Source organism: Neopelma chrysocephalum, unplaced genomic scaffold (assembly GCF_003984885.1).
Source record: "Neopelma chrysocephalum unplaced genomic scaffold, ASM398488v2 Primary Assembly neopelma1_97102, whole genome shotgun sequence".
NCBI lineage: Eukaryota > Metazoa > Chordata > Aves > Passeriformes > Pipridae > Neopelma > Neopelma chrysocephalum.
The window spans coordinates 3,643,066-3,665,975 of record NW_020925744.1 but is presented as its reverse complement, the minus strand read 5'-3'; the positions used below and the strand labels follow the sequence as shown (position 1 = coordinate 3,665,975).

The 22,910-nt window shown below is 40.2% G+C and overlaps 1 protein-coding gene across 1 annotated transcript in view; it reads left to right on the top strand.

Annotated features, from left to right (window-relative positions):
* Positions 1–22,497, top strand: part of SERINC5 (serine incorporator 5) — a 42,594-nt gene extending 20,097 nt beyond the window's left edge. Inside the window, exons 3-12 of the mRNA XM_027671366.1 lie at positions 28–206; positions 497–579; positions 3,436–3,529; positions 5,125–5,336; positions 6,113–6,208; positions 9,109–9,235; positions 10,803–10,869; positions 14,724–14,763; positions 15,427–15,574; positions 15,866–22,497. Of these exons, the coding sequence (XP_027527167.1) occupies positions 28–206; positions 497–579; positions 3,436–3,529; positions 5,125–5,336; positions 6,113–6,208; positions 9,109–9,235; positions 10,803–10,869; positions 14,724–14,763; positions 15,427–15,574; positions 15,866–16,013 (1,194 nt within the window). The 3' untranslated portion in view covers positions 16,014–22,497. The remainder of the gene's footprint in view (positions 1–27; positions 207–496; positions 580–3,435; positions 3,530–5,124; positions 5,337–6,112; positions 6,209–9,108; positions 9,236–10,802; positions 10,870–14,723; positions 14,764–15,426; positions 15,575–15,865) is intronic.
* Positions 22,498–22,910: the final 413 nt, after the last annotated feature.

The following is a 22,910-nucleotide window of genomic DNA, read 5'->3' as shown; positions in this document are numbered from 1 at the left end:
CAGCTTATAACATGTTTTGCTTTTCAGATTCCATTCTACAAGGAGATGTGCAAGGGTATTCAGGCGGGTGAGATGTGCGAGAAGTTGGTGGGATACTCTGCAGTGTACAAAGTCTGTTTTGGAATGGCCTGTTTCTTCTTTTTATTCTTCTTGTTCACCATCAAAATTAACAGCAGCAAAAGCTGCCGAGCATACATTCATAACGGGTGAGTTTTTTGTTTGATTGCTTAATTTTCACATCTCTTTAGAGGTTTGTGCCACCAACTTTCCACTCGGGTGTCATAGTAGCAAAAAATTCCCTTCAATTAAAAAATTGATTTTACTGCTATTGTCAGAAATAGTACAGTCAAGTGAAAACTAACTAAAGTGGTAATGAGGGGTTTTTTTACCTCTTGTTGGGCTTTAAATAGAGATCTCTTGTGGTACTTTATTTGAAGACCTCTAATTCCTATTACAAACAGGTGATTTTTTTTGTTTGTTTTTTCCTCTGATCCAGATTTTGGCTTATTAAACTTATAGTTCTGGCAGCAATGTGCTCAGGAGCCTTCTTCATTCCTGATCAGGACACTTTCCTCAATGGTATGTCCTCCTTACTTTGTTACACTGCTTTGTTCTGTACTATCTCGTCAGTGGTTAAAAATCCTAGAGGTCTGATCAACATGAGTATCGCCATGTTTCTTCAAGTAAAGCCTGTATGGGCCAGGTGCAAAAAGAGTATTTGGAGCTGTTTTGGGGGGGAACGCTGTGTCTTCCTTTATAGACATGTCTTCATGGGAATGTGCAGGAAAGAGCATGTTTTTTCTGACCAAGAGCAGGCCAAATGGGTAGGTAACAATACCACTGCAGTGCTGTCTAGCAAATTCTTTAATAAATAGGGAACTGTAATGGTGCAAAATAAATTGTTCACTCAAGGACAGAGAGTGGCATGTTAGTTTGGCTTGTGCAGGTAGCTCTGGTGTAGTACAGTAGCTGGGCTTCGTGCTGTACTCTGGGGAGGTGCCAGTGCTCAGGGGGGGCACAGTGACCTGCCAGGTGCTGGTGTTTGCTGCCTGAAAACTCGCAATGACCCAAAAGAATTTGGGTTGTTGTTAGTTTTCAGGCTGGTGGCATAAATCCAATAAAGTAAAATTAGACTTCTTGGACCATGGTATAAGTGCTCTGCTGAGGATGACACGTCAGAAGCATTTCCACTTTTGGAAAGCACTCTGGCACCACACAAGCACGCTGGTACTATCCCAGTACTTAAATGCCAGCTGGGAGGGGAGCTTCTCACTGGAGTCTTGTGGACTAGGAGCAAAAATCCTGATGGTACTGAGATGAATTTGTTCTCTTATGAGAGAGAAACTTGAAAGCCCATAAGCTGTTGAGTCTGGACAGGTGGAAAGGAATAGGATCAGTAATGCAAAGGATTGTTTGCACATGATGCCTGCTTCCACTAGGACTTGGTTACGTTGTTCACAACACCAATATCCTTTAGCCAGGATGATTAAAAGGGAAAGAGGAAGGAGTAATATGGAGGAAGAGAATAGAATGGGCAGACATACTATGAACACAGTACTCTGGGAAACTAAAGGTAGAAAGCACTGCAAGTGAACCACTGACAGGTATAATTCAGCTTCTTGCTCTTACTATTTGTTTTGTCCTGACTCAGTTTGATTCCCTGGATGTGATGCCCCTATTCCTCTCCTCTGTGAATTTGTGGGATGGCTATATGTGCTTATTGTTAGTACCTAAGGACGCTGTTTGGATTAGAAAGATGGAGCAGTACAATGCTTTGTACTCATGAGCAAGCAAGACTGCCTGTCATCTTTGCAAGTGACCCATTTCATGGTGAGAAGTCTTCAAGAACTGATGTGTTTGTTCTCCAGAAAAGGAGAAACAGAACTTTTTGTGCTGATTCTCAACAGCAGTCTAACCTAGTGTGAAGATACAGCATAACAAGATTTATTCCCCATATAATGTCTTGACATTTCACTCTAAAGCCATATTCTGCACTTCCTGCTAAACTGTCCTCTAGTTAGTCACTGAATTTGAGATTTACAGGTGAGTTGGGAATTGTATGTTATTGTTTTCTCTTTTTTTTTTCCCCTCCTATCAAGAAACTTTCTCTGTTGTTTGGTTTGGTTTGGGGTTTTGTTTGTTTGGTTTTGTTTGGGGGGCATTCTTCCTTATTGCTTATTTTTTCTTAAAAAAATGAAACGTCTCTTGTCATGCTACCCACGCTCACCAGTTTGTTGATCATGGAGGAGGAATATTACATGCAAGCACTAGGTTTGTATGTGCTGTAGTGTTAATTCCACACTGGCCATGCTAACCTTATCTGTCATGGTTCCATTATCCTGCAATATCCTGTGGCAGTGAGGTATTCTGAGGGTCTGACTACTTAATTATTCATTCCATTGGTGGTCTGCTTTTTCCTACTCCACTTCTTCCAAACACACGTGCCACTTTGTGCTCTGTCTATTTTTTATGTACTTTTTTACCGGCTATCTTCTTCCATTTTTTTATATTGTATGTTCCAAGAACAATATGCTTGCTTGCTTTCAAATAATAAGTTTATGGTACAGGAATAAAAAATAATCTCTGTGTGAATTGCTAATGGAAGCATACCCTGACCGTTCTCATCTTCACTTCACTGATACGAGCTTTTTTCAAGAAGAAAACACAATAGAAGGATGTGGCTGAATTTTGCTGATTCATTTCCTTCTTCACTGAAATCAACTGCACACCTGGAGTAATTTATAGGCTATGCACTGCACAGCAGTACAAGCTCTATATACAGCTAAACATTAAAATAGGTATCTGTATTTCCTCAGAGGCTTCTGATGTTGCACATAAGAGATCTGTTGTTCAAAGTACCCAAACAGCTACACAAATAGAGTCTATGCAGATCAATAGTTAAGTAGTCAAACAACCTGTCTTAAAATTAGTCAGTGAATATAAAGTGTTCTTTGGGAGTGGCTTGGAAATACATAAACCCCACCTTTGTTTTTCTGTGGTGCTGTAATCTGAATTGGAAGAAATTTCCCTTTTTACTACTGGGTTTCAGTACCTTGCAATTTCAGGGTTTAAATTCCTATGCAATATCTTCACACCACCTCCCTCCTGCCAGTCACAAATAAAGGTTTCAGTATTTTCTATTTGAATATAGTAACTCATAGTCTCCACAAAAATTCTCTAGGTTAGGGAAACTCAATAGATGTCCTAATGTGATTGTGTTGAAAGTGTAGCAGGTTGCAAGCTGAATTCATCAGGGAGCAAATCTTGAGTTAACTGAGCTGGCCTTTCATCTGAAATCTCTCATCTCTCGCTATGTCTGTGGGCTTCAGATATTCAAACCGCATTAACAGCTTCCCTACATTGACAATAATTCCATTTTATCTCAAGGGAAAGGCAGCTGCAGTTTAACCTATTTTCTGCCTCTCTGCCTTGCAGCCTGGCGCTACGTAGGAGCAACAGGAGGGTGCCTTTTCATTGTCATTCAGCTCATCCTGCTGGTTGAGTTCGCACACAAATGGAATAAAAATTGGTATGTGTTGGGCAAGTAGTTATTTGCTTAAAATTCTGGTGCACTCCTGACCAATACTTTTGTCATAAAAAAGAGCATAAAAGTATCATGGATGTAACTTTTGGAAGAAGACACTTTCCTGTCAATATTCATCTACTTTCTCCTCTCCCAGTGGAAATGTTTCCTTGTTGTTCACTTCTACTCTGCTGACTTATTCTTTACCTCAATTGCTTGACTTCCAGTAAGTGTGTTGAGATGCAAAACTTCTCAATTGGAGAGAGAAAGTTGGTTTATATTTTATATGAAAATACACCTGCTAAGAAGTGGAGTGGTGCAAGAGAGTAGAACTGGATTTGCAAAATGTAATAGTGAAACTGTGTGCAATGATGTAAGCTGATAAATCCTGCTTTTTTTGTGTCAGCTTAATGAGCATCAATTTTTTTTTTCTCAGCATGAGAACTGCTACTTCCTCTTCAACTTCTTTCCTATCATCTAAATAGGCAAGATTCCATTACCAACTCACATATACCCCACTTGGGCACTGACTTGATTTCTGATTTAAGTATATTTACTATAACCTTCCAAGCCCTTATCCTCTCATCAATTTAATACATTTAAATTGTCCTCCAACATATCTGCAGGAACTCCTGCCTCCGCCTTTCTGTCTCGCATTTCTTCCTCTACAAACTTTTGCAGTCCTCTCTTGTTCTAGTTAGGATACCAACTGCAAAGAAAGAGTTTTAGCAAATCTTTGGGCTTTGTTAGATTCCTGTTTTTGGGGAGGTAGAGGTGAAAGCTCCTTATGCCACAGATATTTTTAGTGCTAATAACTGTAGCTGTCTTTTTGTGGATGAAAGATTTCCAATAGCAGCATTTAACTTTAGGTCTCCCTACATTAGATATTCTTTTAAAATAAGTCATGTTTCAACAAAACACCAGGAAAAAAACCAACAAAACAACAAACCTAAAAAGACTTTCCACACACCAAAAATCCCATCGTGTCAAAACAACTCTTCTCGTTGCTACTCTTAAACCCTGATGATCTTTGCAAGAATTGTTTGGAAGGTAAAGAGAGGAAAACAAGATGGACCACGCTTTAGCTAAGGGAGACTGGTGGGATAGACCCAAATAGATAGACCCCAATAGATAGATTAGGGGGTTTGAGTGAAAGGGTACTAAAACTACCAAGGTAACGCAAGTGCAGAAGAGAGGCCATGCTAAGCACTATAGCTCTGCTTTCTTTGTGTGGAGACCACCACTGGCTAGCTGAGCCCAGGACATTCCAAGTTGCCACTGAGGAAATCCCTGAAGTACTGAGCTGAGATGTGCTGATGGGCTGATCGCAGAGACTGGGAGTTACGGGAGTCAGTACTGGGCTATAATTACAGAAAGGGCTGAGCATGATTCTACAGAATATAAACACTGATGCTAAGGAACGTTTCCCTTTGTTTCATGGGAGGAACCTGGCAAGGGTTTGTGTTGTTGTAGTGAGCACACATGCTTCAGGAAAATAAACGTTGTCTTTCATGTTTGAGGATATGAACTATTTAGCTATTAGAATTTTATGTTTTGGGGTAGGGAAGACAAAGATAAGGTGCTTGTTTCTCTCTCCCCAGGACTGCAGGTGCAAATCACAAGCAAGTGTGGAGTGGTTTGCTTGCCTTGGTCACTCTCATCTTGTACTCCATTGCTGTGGCAGCTCTGGTCCTCATGGCTCTCTTCTACACTCGCTCAGAGGGCTGCATGTACAACAAGATCCTGATTGGAGTTAACGGGGGCCTGTGCCTCTTTGTGTCACTGGTGGCCATATCGCCCTGTGTCCAGAATCGTGAGTCCACTGACCTCTTCTCCTCCTGGATGTCTGGTATTGTTTCAGCTGTGTGCCTGGAGGCATGAGCCATGTCTGGGCAGGAAGTCTAATGATAGTTCAGAACTGGTGCTGCTCCTGACTTTTTATCTACATTATGAAGTGCTGTTGCTGGTCGTCAGCTGTACTGCTAAAACTATAGAGATGTGAGACATTTTGGGTATGCTATCAGGGAGTCATACTGTAAAGAAGGCTCATGCTCTGATGGCTGGTACTGTGTTGTGAAACTTACCTTAGTCTTGCAGTGCTAGCACTTGAAGCTGTCAAACTCATTCACCACTAATTTACTGTTTACTTTTGACTACTTGAGTAGTTTGTAAAGTTTGGGCCTGGAGGAGCTGACAGCAGTATTTCATGCTTTAGTGTGTTTTGTGTGTGCTGTTAGTATCTTGCATACATTGGACCTGAAGATGGTAGAGTGACCAACACAGATTTTACATGCAAATAAAATTATTGTGGCAGCTAGTCAATAGCTTTTGAAAAGCTGGTGCTTTTGGCAAAAACGGAGGGGTGATTCTTAACTTACATGGGAATCTCTAATGCCTTTCTAAAAAAAGCCAGCAGAGTTGGCTTTTTTCTCTTGGCAGGCCAGTGGAACTGTATCCAAACTGCTTCAAACCCTTGTTTTCTGCTCTAAGTAAAAGATACTGGCATGCTATTCTTTGAAGGATACTAATTTCTTTTTCACTTTGTTAAACTGTCTACAAAAATAACTTATTTTCCTCTTTCTTGTGAAGGTCAGCCCCACTCTGGTTTGCTGCAGTCAGGAGTTATCAGCTGCTATGTCATGTACCTCACTTTCTCAGCACTATCCAGCAAGCCACCAGAAACTGGTAAGTTATCTAATACTTTACGTCAGTTCTTTTAGACATGCTATGTGCTAAAAGCAAGAATTTAGCAAACCTGAAATAACAAATTTGAGGATATAGGAGTGCTGGGATATAGAAGTGTTGGTCTGTTCGGGCCTTCACAGAAGAAATTGCAAATACTACAAATATATCTGTGCAACAGAGATACTGTGCAGTTGGCACTCTCCATGTGCCTTAAATGGTTTGGCATAGGGGAGCTTAACTTACCTTGCATGAGTTACATCTGTTGCATCAGAGCAATTTCAGTCTGTTTCCCATGAAAAAATTTCCCAAAGTCATGTAGTCTATTCCTCCTATGTCAAGTACATGTTCTCATACAATAGAATATGACTAAACATGCAATGTGTTTGATCACATGATGGGAAATGTGTTGGAACAAATGGCTCTTGGATGCCTCTGGAAGAAGCTGGGTGATCAGCTCCATCCAAAAGTTTACTAGGTCCAGTTAGTAGGTGCAGGCCATCAGAGTGGATATACTAAAATGACTTTTTTTCTTCTAGAAAAAGTGTGCTAAAGTGTGCTAGATCACCTTAGCACTGGATTCCTAATGGAGAAAAAACTTGAGTACCACTCTTATTTTGTTTTGAGAGGAAACATTAGAAGAAAGGACTTGGAGTTACATTGCAGTAGAGATGATGCTGTTCTTCAGCAGATTTCCTGAACTCTACTTGCCTTCTAGCCATCAACATTCCAAGTTAGGAGTATGGAACTCCCTAGAGTTTGAAGGTCTTTACACTATGAAAGTACAACAAGACTTCACAAGCACAACTTAAACTTTCCTTTACCCAGATAACTATCAGATTCACATATTTGGACTAGAAGCATTCTTTTCACTTAAAGAAGGCTTTTCTGGCTTGAATTAGTACTAAACCACCCTTTTTTATTATTGCTCAACTGTAAGTGTTCAATAGCTGAAACAACAATAACTAGAGGAAAATAAGTCAACTGGCAGGAAGCAAAAGTTTACACAGACACTTCCCAAGAAGAAAGGGGAGAGATGTGGGAAAAAATATCTCTGTCACACTTGTATAGGTACAGACACACACAAAAGTATTCTAGAGTTAAAAAGGAAAACCAGATGGTATTTAGGTGTAAGATTTACTTACAGAGCTAAAGCAGTGCTTTGAATGAATATAAAGTTGAATTTAGAAGGTGTTTGAATTACTCCTAAGTCTTGACACAGTGTAAAAAGAAAAAGAAGGGGAAGAAGGTATGTATGGAAAGAAATCATTGGCCTCGGGTTGTTTCATGCTTCTGACAAAGACTTAAGCAGTTAAATAAATGCTCTGATTCTTCTTGTATGTATTGCAAGTGTGGTTATTGCGTTTGTATGCAATATTTGTATGCAAAGACTATGCATCATGCACACTCTCTTAGACCTCCTTGCTCTTCCTTGTCTTCTCATGACTGAGAATTTTCATGGTTGTCATCTGCTCTCAGAGATGCTCCATCCTCCCTTGATTGTGTGATAAGGACTCTCATACTGGCCTGTCAGCTTTTACAGTGGCATGTGCTAGAGAACATATGGGGTGCTGGCACTTTCTGTGGTGTCCCATGCCCTGTCACTCAGGTTTGCCATGAACTTACCTAATGTAAAAGCATTACCCTCATTTGTGTGAAGAAAGGGATTTCCAAACTGTCCGTCTTTCAAATTGGACACCTCGCATACAAGGCCTGAAGAAAATGCAGGCTGCAAGTATTTGCAACACCCAAAAAGAGTTGCAAATGTCTTTAGAAAGAATGGGCAAACAAAATGTTATGTCTCTTGAATCTGTGCTTATTATAATGTGCCTTAGCTTTTTGGTGCCAGACATCACTAAAATGCCTGCTAAACAGTGGGCCTGCCTTGCTGCAGATGTGTCCCTGATGGATACAGATGGGGGAATCTGCACATCTCTGGCCAAGGTATTTCATACAGGCTGGTTATCCTCTTTTTTTGCTCTCAACTCCACACTGTCCTCTCTGTGTGCTGATAAAGCTGTCCAGCACTGCAGGGCCGTGCAAAATCCTCCCCCCTGGGTCAGGGAACTGACTGAGTTTATTTTTAACCTGGATGTAACCCTTGCTGCATTTTTCCCTCTGCCCCTACCAACAGTTGTGCTGTCTCAATGGGAATGCATTGTGGCTGCTGGAAAGTAAAAGGAGATGCCTTAAGCAGCATTGACTCAAAAAGCTCTTGATTTGAGATAAGGTGCAGCTGTAATCTCTTGCTTTGGGATAATGCTGCAGGCTACTCTCTGCCTTTGCTTGATTCCAGGAAGATATCAAAATGCCAGATGCAACTTGGAACATCAAGGACTGAAGTGGTTTCATTTCAGGGATCTAGTAGTAGGATTTGATTAGGTGCCAAGACAAGATATTGCCTGAACTGGTGCACCTTTTTTCCCTTGGTCTTCTGTATATCCCTCTGAGAACAGGGCAGCTACTGACCACCTTTTTTCACTGTGTGTGAATTTCATAGTTGTCCTCAAGGCACCCTTTCTGTCAAAAAAATTTTCTGGTCTCAGATCTGTACTATCTTGGTCTTATATGGCTGTGGAGTGTTGGCAGACTTCCAATTTCTAGTTTCTTACTTCATAAAACGCGTTTTTTCCTTAGTCTGCTATAGTCAAATAGGAAATTTTAGTACCCTATAAGTTGCATTTTTGTTTTACCTGAAACACAGAGTCTGCCAGATCAGCTTTACGGATTTTTTTTTCTGTTTGATCTTTTTTAAAAGATAGATAGAAACAACTGAAATGTGCCTACCCTGTATCTGAAGTAATAAAAATATTTCATTGAAAACTGCCAGTCTGAAGGTTACTTTGAAATGCAATGAAATTATCTTTGAAAAGTGTTCTTTCTGTTCGATCTGTTTTGTGAAGTCCTGGATGAAAACCATCGAAATATCACAATCTGTGTACCTGAATTCAGTCGAGGCCTGCATAGAGATGAAAACCTGGTTACTGGCTTGGGTACTACGATTTTGTTTGGCTGCATTTTATATTCTTGGTAAGTCTGAGGGTTTGCAGTTACCTCGCTGTAAATACAATGTTGTGGTCCAAACAGTGAAGGCTTATAGCAGAGCTCATGCAAAATCATAGAGAGATGTAGCATAGAGCTGAGCTGGAATGTTCATATTCTCTTCAGTTTCAGAATTGTAGATGTTTTAGCCAAAAATGTTCTACAAGATAATACAACTTTTGAAACAAATATATCTCATTAAAAATCAAATAGAGTGATTTACATCTAGAAATGGAGGGGAAAAAATTTTCACCTGTCCTTCATCCCAGGGTTCTTTGATCCTCTCTTTACGCTTCCGTAAGAAAAGCTCTACGCAGTTATGTCCACTTAAAAAATCTACCTGAAATTTTTGTAGCCTCCTTGCAGAGGCTATGACGGTTCTTGGGGGTTTTTAAAACAAACAAACTGTTTGGGAGGGTTTAGGGCTTCCTTGGATAAGTGATGAGCACAGTATTGCCATCAAGATTTGCCAGAGATCTGCTCTAAGAGAACCCATCTTTGTGTCTATGTATCTTTGATGCTCACCTTGTATTACTGCAGCTCACATCAGTAAATTAAGTCATGCTCTGGAAGGGGAAGTTGCTGATGATTGAAAGGTGATATATCTTGTGTTTTGGCTGTACAACTTGCCAGGAGACAGGGGCTGTCAGCTGCAGGTTTTTGAGCAAATTCTGCTTCTGAATCAGTCCACTTCAAAATTCAAATACTGAAACTCCTTCATAATTTTGAAGTGAAAACAAGAGACTTACTCTTCTGTTATCAAATATGCATATGTCTTCTGTTTAGCTCTGGTATAAATAAATGGATATCATGTACCATGGATCTAGTTCATGGTAGAAGAGCATTTCCAGTGCCTCAGGGAGGTGTTTCAAGAATGCAGACAATACTCATGTAGCCTGCCTCCGAAGTGTACCATGCAGCTGGGGAAATAAGAAGGACTTCAAGGGAAGTGTTTTCGAAGCATTGCTTGCCAAGGCTCAGTGTGTACACTAAAGCATTACACGTCCTAAAAGGGCAAGCCTGCAAGAAATGTTTCCTATCAAAAGAAACTAGAAAGGATTCCCCCCAGACAACTACAGCCATGCAAGAAAGTGATTTCTAGGAAATGGTACACTGACAACGGTTACTTGTAATTTACTTTTGAAAATTGACTGCTGCCAGAGACCTGTGAATTCGCTGGCAAAGCCTTTACAGAAATGCTAAGCCAAAGTGATGGCTGCGAACTGAGTATAAAAGCATTGGTTGTGCACAGCAGGGGAGATCTCTTTTGACTTGCAAATTGGAGTGCTAAGATGTTTGGTGCTGTCTGGTGGTGAATTCACCACCTTTCAGGAGTGATCTAATTTTAAACTCACAATACAGAATAAATTGGCCACTGGCCATCGGCCAGGCTTGTTTGTACTAGTGCAGAACTAACTTATGTACTTAATGCCTTGTGATAGCATCCAGGCAAATGCTTAGCTTAGACATTGGAATAGGCTATTTATGTTTGCTGTGATATTGAAAAGTAACCCTGTTGGGGTTAGAATTTGACACTAACTTCTTTTCCTCCTAGTTTGACCTCAACAACACGATCAAGTTCAGAGGCACTGAGAGGAATATATGCAACAGCTGAAACTGAAGTGAGTTCTTACTTCTTCCCATGGGATTTCTATGCAGACTTTCTCCTCTGATTTTCTTGTTGTTTTCATGGCCAGTAATCTGTAATTAGGTGTAAACAGAAGCTTGTTTGTGCTACATGCCTCTGCACATTGACCCTTCTGTAGCTCTTGCTGGTTTGGTGGAGGTGCCTTTATGTACTGAAATAATTTGCTGCTCTTGAAGTTTATTCAACATCCTGCAGAGTTCCTGTAAATCTTGTGCTTCCCATGAGCTCATGTCCTCTCATTTAAAGGAAAAGTGTGCTGGAAAGCTATCAGAAAAAGAAGTGGAGGCATTCTTGAACATTTTCAGTCCTGATTGCCTTTGTTCTCATATCAACTGATTATGATCCCAACTTCTTATCTCATTTTTATTTCCACACGTAAGTACTTCCGTTCTTTTTGCCTATAACTTCATCTCTGATGACATTTCTCATTCCTGTTTCAGCTGTACAGGTTTTTTCATTTCACCTGCATGTTTGTTTGGCCTCCTTATCCTGAGAACACCCAGAAAACACTAGAAAATGAATGGGGTTTTGATGAGTAACAGTTACCCCTTGCTTAGGCTTGGAAGTGTTGCTCTTCAAATGTATGTGCGTGTTTGGAAGATGAATCTCCCCCCCTAGCTCTCTCTGCATTGGTGTTACTTTCATTCTGCAGTTTTAACTTCTATTTTTCAAATCTTTAATGAAAGTTTTTGTGAGAATTCAAAAATGCAGAAGTATCTGCTGAGGCACCTGGTGTTTGCAGTAGCTGGGCACACGGAAGCAAAACACATTTCACTGTGGGAGTGTTACATGGTGCCAGGGGAGCTTCACTTTGGCAGGATGCTGCAGCTGGACAGGGTGCTGGTACTAGACCCAGCCCTTGTAAGAGGGCAGCCTGCCAAGTGGCTGAGCACCGAGACCTAGCTCAATCTGTCTCAAACAAGTCCAGACAGGACTTGTGCCATGCTGCCCTGTGCTGAGGGATGGGACAGGGAGCACTGGCGAGAAAACAGACGCCCTTCACACCCGTGCACCTTCTTTGCCTACCTTACACCATAAGAGGTCTTGTCCAGAGGGTGTGGGTCTGTGCCCTGTGGAAGGAGCAGTGGGAAGGCTGGGGGCCTCTGGCATAGCATGGATGTGGGATGTGACCCCTCATTGGGAAGGTCCATCTGTCTGCCACAGTAGTTGCCCACAGGATTAGTTCCAGACTGTTGCATATTAAAGAGCCGGACAAGAGCCACTGAATGTAAATATAAAGAAATGACAGATGAAGAGTAATTAATTGCACTCTGATTGCCTTCTCTGTGGCAAAAGGCCTTTGTCTCTCAGCCCGGAGAATGCAACTCTGCAGTTGCTCCTATACAGAGAGTCTGTCAGTGTCTGTGCTGGAGGCAGCTGAGTGTGTACAAGGGGTTGGGGTTTGTGTGCCAGCGTTGCTAATTTCATCACTCTGTCTGTGCCAGGACTTAATTGCAATTGATTAAAATGTTTGAGGGAACCCAGCGCTTGCTGCAGAATGTGAGTGCAGTCCCAGGGTAGCTCAGGCTGGCACTGTAGGTGAGGCTTGGCACAGAGTAGAAAAAGATAAAGAATGAGGGGTTTGCTTAAACTCTCAGACAATCTCTTGAAAAAGAATGAGCTTTTTGGCTTCTCATGAGTTATGAACCCAGTGAGTGCAGGTAATCAGGGATATGCAGGGTAAAAACTACCACTCGATGTTTCTGCTGGACAATTTACCTTAAAGACCTACCATCTGTTTTCTGGGAAAACATGCAACTGGACCATTTGACAAATGAGAGGAATTAGAACACAAACTTTAGAATAGCAAGGGTAAATATTCATTCATGCATGTGAGGTGTCCCAACCAACTTGGAGCATCCTAAATGTGGTTTTACACAGGGTTGTTATACCCTTCAAGCATTCAGGTACAGCGTGATTTGACTAATCACTAGCACACACACCATCTAATATAATTATCTAATTATAGTAAAACTCTGCAAAGCAACTGTATTTCTGCAGCATTCTTGCCTCTTGTCTGTTGATCCAGACATCCTTGAAGTCAGCCTTGAGATAGTTACTTATCTGTGATACTGGTATGATTTCAAAGATGTTTTAGAGGGGCTAGGATTGTGGCCTTATCTTTGCTGTTCAGGGATATCTTTTATCCTTCAGGGACAGCTGTGAGTTTCCAAGAAGCAAAGTCCTTATTTCTGAGGCTGGGCTGTCCTTTGGTTTGTTTTACTTAAGCATGAACAATACCAAAGTCTCCAGTAAAATTCCAGTACCTCCCTACATTGTGAACTAATATGAGTAAACAAAGTTAATACACTTTCTTACTATAAAGACTGACTGGTATAATAGTTAAGGAAGTGAATTTTCCTAATAGGGTTCATTGTCTTAATCAGACCACAAGCAAATTAAATCCCAGAGAGGGATTTTATCAGAATAAATAATGCTGGTGATGCACTACAGATAGCGCTGGCTTGTACTGTGGTCTGGTGCAGAAAATACTTATATATTTATTATGTGGTCAACACCTTTTCTCCATTTACATTACCAGAAAGTGTTGATTTCAGCTTTCCTTTTTCCAGTAGTTAAAAAAAAAAAAAAGGAAATCTTCATTTAAATAAAGCAGAAAAATCAACTTCCTTCTTTGATTCATTCTGCTTGTGCTCATTCTGGCTCCATTTCAGCAGAATCTTGCAAAGATAATTACATTTCTGACTTATACTTCTGCAGTTGTGATTTCTAACCCATGCATCTGTTGCGACCCGCCCCAGAAAAGGGGAGAGTGGGGTAACCTAGGTTCTTATTAATAAGTCCCTTGGAGTGGATTAGAGTGAAATGACACTGAATAATCGGTGTTTGAAAACATATATATGTAGGGTTTATTTTAGAACAATTTTGTTTCAAAGGTAAACAGGTATGTTGCTATTTTGGTGTTATCATCTATAGCAATATGGTATAAAGATAACCTTTAGGGGAAATGCATAAGGGAGAGAATGGGAAAGACAGGATAAGGGTAAGGGAGAGTAAGGGAAAGAAAAGATGAGAGTGCAAAAATGTGTGTAGTCACTGCCCACGAGGTCCAGCAATGAAACTTGGTAGTTGCAGCTTCCATGTCTGTCAGTTGAAGTGGTGGTGTTGATCTGCTGGGGGTGGGGGAGGGAAGCCCACACTCTCCAAGAAGTTATGAGTTATTATATCCATGGATAGTGTCACGGGCCATGCCACAAGCCTCCAACATCTCCTGGGCCTGCACAGAGTTCCTGTGAGGGGCACATAAAAGGGTTTCTCCTGCCTTTCAGGATTGGCAGGGGGACAGGCTTTGATGGGCCAGCAGCCGCTTCTTCCCAGCCTGCAGAAGTCCCCTGGCAATCCTATAATGCGTAAATCATTAATCATTAATCGTTTCAGTCTCTGACAGCATCAGAGTTTTAAAAAGTTCCTTATACTTTCATCTTAGTAAAGAAATTTCCTAAAAGGAACTTTGCAGATCTGAAGAGGTAAGTCCCTAAATACGAATGTACTTTACCATAGCTTTTCTACCATTTTGTCGTAATTATTTGCTCCTGTGTTGGACCCAAAGTTATGTAAAAAAGATAGAGTAATTCCTAAAGAATGTATCATTTCTTCAAATTTACTGAGTAGGTTTTTCTGAAGCTTAGAAACTGTTGTTATGAACTACTGGGCAAAGCCTAATTTGAGTTTTATGCTTGTTGGAAATACAAACCAGACTTCTCTAAATTAATGTCTGTAGCGCAGGCACAACAGACCTTCCTTCCCCAACTGTTATGCTTTGCTGTAGCACAGATTCTTACCTTCTTCCTGTTGTCTGTTCCACAGGTAGCTCGATGCTGCTTTTGCTGTGTACCTGATGGAGATGGTAATTATGTTTTCACTGCAAAATTTACCTTATTTGTGGCTTTCAGGCTGAAGCTAAGAAAGTAAGGACGCAGCTGTGGATGGAGAGCTGCTCATATTCTGTAGCGTATCAAACTGAAGCAGATGAATTGCTCAGTTAGGCTACAGAGGGAAGCTAGAGATGTCACAACACCATTTTAAAAACACTAGGCTAGTTATTAATTCTTTAAACTGCAGCATACAAAGAGTAATCTCTGTTCTTTGCATGCCTGTGGGTGTGACTGGTTGCTGGATTTTTGCCTCAGCAGCTCTGGGGGGACTGCAGTTCGGTAGTGAGATAAGAGGGGAGTGTCCTTTTTGCAGACCTGGTACAATCAAGGTTATCAGCATGGACTTGCCAGAAAAATATCATACAGGTAGAGCAATTTAAATGGTCCCAATGCTCAAAAACTACTCAGTAGGCCAGGAAGCTGCTACAAGGCAGGATTTCAGTGTTGGTCCAGTTTTTCACTGAGGGTTTAGGCCCATAACCTGAGGGCAAGGAAATGTTCAAGTGTAGGCTCTGTATCAGTTATGCTTTCCTAAATCACACTCTAGATGATTTGTGGTGTTCTTTGTGAAGCCAGCTGCTGTTTTCAGTACTCATTACATTTGCAAAAACTTTCTTGTTTCATGTCTCTTACAGCTGATGCTGAAGATCACATTGAAAAAAGAGGAGGCCAGACTGTGGTTTATGATGAGAAGAAAGGCACAGTGTACAGTTATGCCTACTTCCACTTTGTTTTCTTCCTGGCTTCACTCTACGTGATGATGACAGTAACCCATTGGTTCCAGTAAGTGTATTTCTTTAAAGTTGAGTAATTAATGTCTCTCTGCATTGAGAGAAGATATGTGAACAGAAGGTTCTGCTACTAGGGTGTCTTCTCTGCTTATGTTAGAAGCTTGAAGAGACATCACAAGTCTTTCCCATTCTTGAGCCAGATCTTGTTCTGTAAAGGGCGCTCTCCCTTGCTTCCTGTATGAGTTAACCTAGTTAATGTCTCTGACCCACTTCAAAAAGTAGAGGATACTGCAGTCTGAGATATGAATAGTGTGTTTATTGCTTTTTTTTTTGTCCTTAACAGTTATGAAAGTGCTCAGATTGAAAAATTCTTCAGTGGAACCTGGTCCATCTTCTGGATTAAGATGGTCTCCTGTTGGGTTTGTGTCTGTCTGTACTTATGGACTCTTATTGCTCCACTCTGTTGCCCAACCAGAGAGTTCTCAGTGTGAACAGTCAAAAGGTCATTCTAAGTTTTCCTCCGTTTTGTTTTTTTTTTTTTGCATGTTTGTTTGGGGTTTTTGGTGGGTTTGTGTTTTTTTTTTTGGGGGATGAGGAAACACGTATCTCATTTATCATAATGTACCAGCTAGTATCTTTTCAGTCAGACTAAATGAATGATTGAAGACTTTTTTACCTTTTTTATTATCATGAACAAACATTGTCCAAAGGAACAAATCTGTTCCAGAACTTTATAATGCTCGTGTGGTATGTAGGAAACACAATTCTTGCACGAACTGGAATAAGTGAAATGCTTTTCAAATAATTGACAATCTTTCTCTGCTTCATTGACAAGTAAAGCGAAAATCATGGTGCAGATGTATCTTCTTTCTTCCTGTAAATGTTGGTATCTTCTAGCAAATATGCATTCCTTTTTGTACTTTTTCATTAACTACATCTTTTACAGTTTGCAGTGATGATCTGGAATGCTGTTTTGTACAGCATATAATTCTTGTAAGTAGTATGCAGATTTTTTTTTTCCAAAAACATATCTAAATACTTCAGTAGAAGTAAGAGAATATATAAGAATTGGACTGCCAAAGCATCTACTAAAAATTGTTTATCAACATATTAAATATATTAAGTTATTGTACACATAGATTGAGAAAGGAATCTACCAATGATAGTATTTATTCTATTATAACTTTAAAAGGCACCTGGGTATTATATGCCATTTAGATCTAGTCCAGTTATTAACTGAAGGGGAGTCCTACACACAAATTCTCATTTTGCCCAAATTTGCTTTGCCAGATCATTTAAAAGTTGAGTGTACTGCATGGGGATTTAAGATACGGTACATTCTTTATTCACAATGTTTGCTGTTGAGAAAATGCTAATTACAGGAGCACTGTCAGTTGCTGTTAAATTTAAAAGTGGGGTGCTTGCTTACTTTTCTACCCTGCTGTTTCAGCTTGTGTCTAAAGATCTCCCAGGATCTTCAGTTCTGTTTCCATGACTAATTTTATAATATTTTAAATGCATTTATGGTTGGAAAAGGACTATAGTGTGTCATCTTCCTTTTCTCCCTGTGTGTTGGTTGGAAAGTATTTTTTCTAACTGCTATATTTTTATACTCCTCTGCTGATATTAATTTTGCTGTTGGAATGGGAGTTAGCCAACCAATGTTTTAACAGAGACAAAACTTCCTTTGGAGAACTAGCAGTGGAATAGAAGTAAGCAGTCATTAAAACAAGGAGACACAAATATAACAAGGAACTGCCTTAGTACAAATGACTTGACAATATTAAACACTACCTTGTCACCTTTTTTTTTGCTCTAAGCAGATGATTTGGTGGTAGAACAACAGCTCAAATGCCCTAAATGCTGAATAAGATTGAACTCACATAGTTATCTACATTCCGGTTGGATGAATTTATGACTTATGCTAGTCCCAGAGATTTTGTCTTCTCTCCCTCTACATATATATATACACACACACCCCCCCATACAGTGTGAAGTATGCAGGATATAAACAAAATCAACCAATTTAGCAGTTTCTCTTTTTTGTTTTTTAAATATGATTGAGCCTTAAATCTTCACCCAATGCTTTCTGCAAAACAAAGAAAAGCACAACATAGGGGTCTAGGAGGTGGCAAAAAGATTTGCATGCTTAGTTGTTCTTTTGCAATAACTGATGGCTAATGTACACCTGGTGAGTAATCTTAATATAATGGATCTCAGTTCTACTCTCGTTTTCATTACCATTTTTAGCTGCCTTGTTGCTGTGGTATCCCAGGTCTTCTGTCCTTGGAGCTTTCTAGGGGTGTGATCTTCCCCACCCTGTGCACTGTTACCTGAAACAAAATCTACAGATCTGCAGTCCTGTATACTTATACCACCTAGCCCTGTGATTAGAGTCTCAAAATACATCTATCATGAGATCTAAGGGAAGGAGTTTGTCCAGCAGTGACTGTCTCGGTGCTCTTCTCCTTTTTTGCGCCAATAGTTTAAAAAAAGCGGTTAAATCTTGGCTTTGACATTAGTCAGAAAAGCAACAAATAGCTCTGGAGATGGAGGCAGGTTTTTCTCTTTCCCTTTGCTTCTACTGGGAGATTCTGATCCTGCCAAGAGCTCTGCTAGCATGGAAACCTGTCAGTATATCTCTGCCTGCATTTGAAGTCTTGCTATGGAGATCCTTCTGCAGCAGAAAAAGGCCTTTGTTAATGCATTTTCAATCTGGAAGCATTTATCTGTCCCATCTCTAAGATAAGATCTTATGGGCTGTGCAATGACGACTAACAGTTGTCCCACCTACCTCATAGCAGCTATTCTGATAAACAATCTTGATCCAGTACTAGAGTTGTGTGCTGCAACTGAGAGTCCAGGCTACTCTTCCTGCTGCCGTGGCTGGTTCCTAGAGGCTTGCAGGATTTGCCTTCTAGTGCAATATCTGTTGTACTATGAGAAACTGACCTTTTTTTTTCTAAATTAGCCATGTTTTTTGTAACAGAACAATCAGGGCAAGGAGCTTTACAGAAGAAGGCATGTACTATGTCAAGTTATAAGGCAGGGAATGGTAAGTGTTCTCTGGTTCTGATAGCAGGCATCCCAGTCACAAATATAGGTGATCTTAATACATATCGTGGCCAGTGGATGTTCTTAATTATTTATGAAAATGCTTATTTTATGTAGTACCTACATAAGGACTTTCTGCACCTCCTTGTGCTCTTTTTTCTATAGTTTGTCTCTAAGGAAATAGGTTTTGCACAGAGGAAACAAGGCTGTAAAAAGAAAGTCCACAGTGAGGCATGAGTCAGTTCTTACACAGCACTCACCTCACCAAGCTTCTCCTTCCTCCTTACCATCTACCAACTATTGATCTTAAGCATCTAGATCTGCAGGTATACATAGGGTGAGAATGGGGCAGTGTCTGATTACACAGTTGTGTCTGCTACCGAGCAAATGTTGAGAGAAAAAAAACCCAAAAATAATTTTGAGGGCCTGTGTGTCCATGTTGTTGCCCCAGATCCAGCGATGGAGTTCCAGACCTTTCTAAGTAATTGGTAATTAGTGCACCTAGGTGTGCAAAGCCTCTACTTCCTCATCAAGGCAAGACTTCCTGCTGGCCAGGCAAATGTTACAGCATTAGTGTTTGCTGTAAAATCTGTACTGTGAACTTCCATGTGCAACTACTTAATAAAATCCTCAGCTCGGGTCAAGGATTCAAATGCCCAGTCCCTATATTCCAAACAGTTCATGCAAATGAAATTTTTAAAAAAAACTTTTCAAGAAGTGCCTTCATACCTACTGCTGTATGTAGCTAGTAAGTCACATGGCACTGAAACTGGACTGAGCCTGTGACTGGGTGATGCTGCCTTGTACATTACACCAGTGTGTACAAGGCACAATCAGACCCATGCTGCATGTGGAAGACCATAATCTGTGCTTGACAAACCTTTGGGGATAAGACTGCTTCAGGTATTACTGTGCAGTGGAAAAGTAACTGGGAGAACTCACAAGTAGCCTGATGCTTTTGTAAATAAAGAAGTAGGTTTTGCTTACATCTATATTTAAACTATAAACAGTTAACTTTCTCTCCTCATACCTGAAAGGTGACTGCTCTTCATGAGGTGGTTAGCTGCACTGTGTCTATCCTGCCTTGTGCCACAATTATTCAGTGAATTTGTGTCCAGACGTAATTGGTGCAGCATTTCTGGCTCCTAGTGGTTTTGGACTCTGTGAAGAGAGGAAGCTTGCGAAGACAGGAAGACTAGAGAACATGTCCTGTACTACATTTCCTCTAGTTAAATTTGAACTAATGCTATCGTTTAATAGACTCTCGGAGGAACAGACTGTGTTGGCAGTTGTTCTGCTAGGAAGGTGAAACGGTTTCACTGGCAGTCTTCTACTTGTTCAAATTTACCATGATAAAGATTTTTGGTACCTGACTGCTGCAGTATCATCTGAGACTGGAACAATTTTAGTTTTTCTCATGAAGGCAATGAAGAGCCACAGCCGTGACTGGTTCATTTTTGGCGTAAAATCAGTGAGATGGACTCAGAGAGCAAGTCTCTAAGTCCCAAGTAGCAGTTCTAACAAAATGAGACAATAAAACCTCATCAGGGAAGTACAGAAAGCAGATGGTTATGCTTGCTTGCTGTTTGCCACCTAGTTCCTCAAAGTGTGCAGGCAGCCCTTGCAGCTGGATGCCGAGTAAGGAACTCCTCTGCAATTACACATTGAAGGTATTATATGTTTGTGATACTATTAGCTTTCTGCTTCAGGCACTTCCATGAGGTTCAAACAGCTTGTACATGCCCAATTAATGTGATAGATCCTGGCAGGTTGGGCCACTTTCCTCTGAAATGCGTAATGCAGTGTTGCTAATGTATGCAGAGTCCAGAGAGAGGGTTTGCCCCCTTGCAAAATCATGAACACTGCATGTCTATTTATTTATTTATTTTGTGGTTTAGCACCTTTTTACAAATCTCTAAGTGCTTTGGTATATTATAAGCTGTGCATATGTAACTGCTTTGTCAGCCACTGCTGCAGCCATTTCTGGGCTAGAACTTTGCTATTACTTTGCACTTACAAAAAAGCTGCTTCTCTGTTTTTTCCTGATGGATCAGGAAAATTTGGATACTCAAGATAGTGCTGCTTGTACTTTGGGTAGCAGCCCACAGTATCGTGGGCATCTCTGAACAGATCAGCAACAAAATAATTAACTGCTTTTAAAACATACTATAAATATTTTATAAACTATAAACTGTTAGGCTTTTCTCCTAAGTAAGTTGATGAGGCAAAATACCGTAAGACTGTACCTAGGTGGCTAGACAAATTGAGATTATCTGCAGCTAAAATTTTGCTCTCATTTTTCCTTCTGGGCTTTAGAAGCAATGTCTTTTGCTTGCAGGCTATATCTTATTTTATTTGCCTTTTCTCCTTGGATTTGTTTTTTAAAGGCATTGCAAACCTGTTTCACTTCCAGGCAACCTGCTGCCTGTCAAATGGGATGTCTTTGGTGCTAGAAACTAGGAAAGACCTCTTTGCCAGGTCTTATTGATCCTTTCCTTTTCATAGCAGGACAGCCTGCAGCATTGAAGGAAAGTCAATGATCATAGTTTATTACATGGATCAGTTTTCCTCTGTGAAAACTACTTCTTTGTTTTCTGAAGTGGCCTACAAGTTCTTGTTGGAGGGAAACACATAATCAGCACCAGGACATTTTACTTGTGTCTTCAGTTTTGTAAACAGTATTTAGAATTCAATGTTTCATGTGACTGTACAAGGGAATGCCAGGGGTGAAGTGCTTCGAAAGCTTTGGCTTTTTGTACTCGTAACAAGATATGTAGCTTGGGAACTGGTATGTCTCTGCATTTTCAACATCCTGATGGCAGAATGCCCAAGTGCTCCACAGTGGGAATGCAGACACACTGTGCACGGTTTGAAGTAGAAACTTTGAGAGACTGGCATGATGACTGCTTTCTAGTGCCCAAAGAAACTCTGTAGGTTTAAATCTTAAATCCCGTTTTGATTTGGTTTTTTTATCAAACCTGGATTTGATTAATTTCACACCTGTTCATTAATGTTGGTTTTAAAAAGTTGGAATTTATTTCAGATATAAGCCACATTGACTTCCCTCCCCGTTTGCCAGTCTCCAGTAATTGCCAGTGCATAGCATGCAGCCATTTGCACAGACTTGTTTGGAGCCATAGTCATCAGCTCTGAAACCACTCCAGCAGCTTAAAGCTTCCAGGGCTTTTGCTCACCAGAGCTGCAAGATGCAGCACTGCAGCCGTGCTTTTGCCAAAGAAGCCTCAGTGCAAAGCCAAGAAGAAAGTGCGAAGCCAAGAATTTTGGAAAGCTATGGGGAAATACTGAATTATTGATCATACTGTAGCTTTGGTTTTCCTCTGCTGATTCAAGTCTGGGTGCTTAGGTGTCATTTGACATCCATGCACACTGAAAGCTAGAAGAATTAACTTCCAGAGAAAATCATTCCACTTGTAACATACAAGCTGAGAAAAGATTAAGTCGGAATTTATGGGTTCACTATCTGCTTTTTGTTCACTACCAGTGCATGGTGTTCAGTCTCATATATGCCGTGTTCAAAAACTGGATGCAAAATAGTCAAAATATGAATACATTTTCATAATGTTGAGGGGATTTTAATTACTCTTTTTCAAGGTTCTTAGTATCTCAAGGGAACCTTTTGGCATGTATATGTGGTTTTATTTTATTAAACTGTAGCTCAGTGAAGTGGAGGTTTGCTAGTTTAATTATTTTTTGCTAGTGTTGTGATCTGTAGCAACTGTAACAGTTTGACTTTTAAAGGATTGGTAAGATTTCAGAATTGTAATATCTTCATTGTAAAATAGTTAACAACTTTGCCTTCATAAAGCGTGTTAATGGTTTTTATGGACACTTCCTTTTGTATATTGAGTGAATGTATTGTTATAGATTTATGGATCAATAAAATTTTTCTTACATTTGAAATTAATTCTTGTGATACATAGAAGTTGAAAAGTCAATTCAGTCTAGGAGAAACTTAAAAAGTGTCTAAATATATGAGCTAAGCGGTTACTGAGCCAGTAAAAGTAAATTGGTTGATTTTTTCAGCCACTGAATTTGGATTTTTTTAACCACTATAGACTATTACAAGGCTTCACTGTCCATGTTATTTTTGTATTTCTCCAGAGCATAATATTGGACAATGACAGATTGCATAGATTTGTCTGTGACATCTGTTCCGTACAATCCAGCTCCTTGAGACATGTGAGATACTTTGACAGTGCAAACAAAATACCCTCAAGGCTGGTGTAGCACTGAAGCCTGTGCATTTGTTTGAAACACAGATGTCTGATTTTTTTTTTTTTCCCACTTGCCCAGATGGTAGAGTGGGCTGCTGC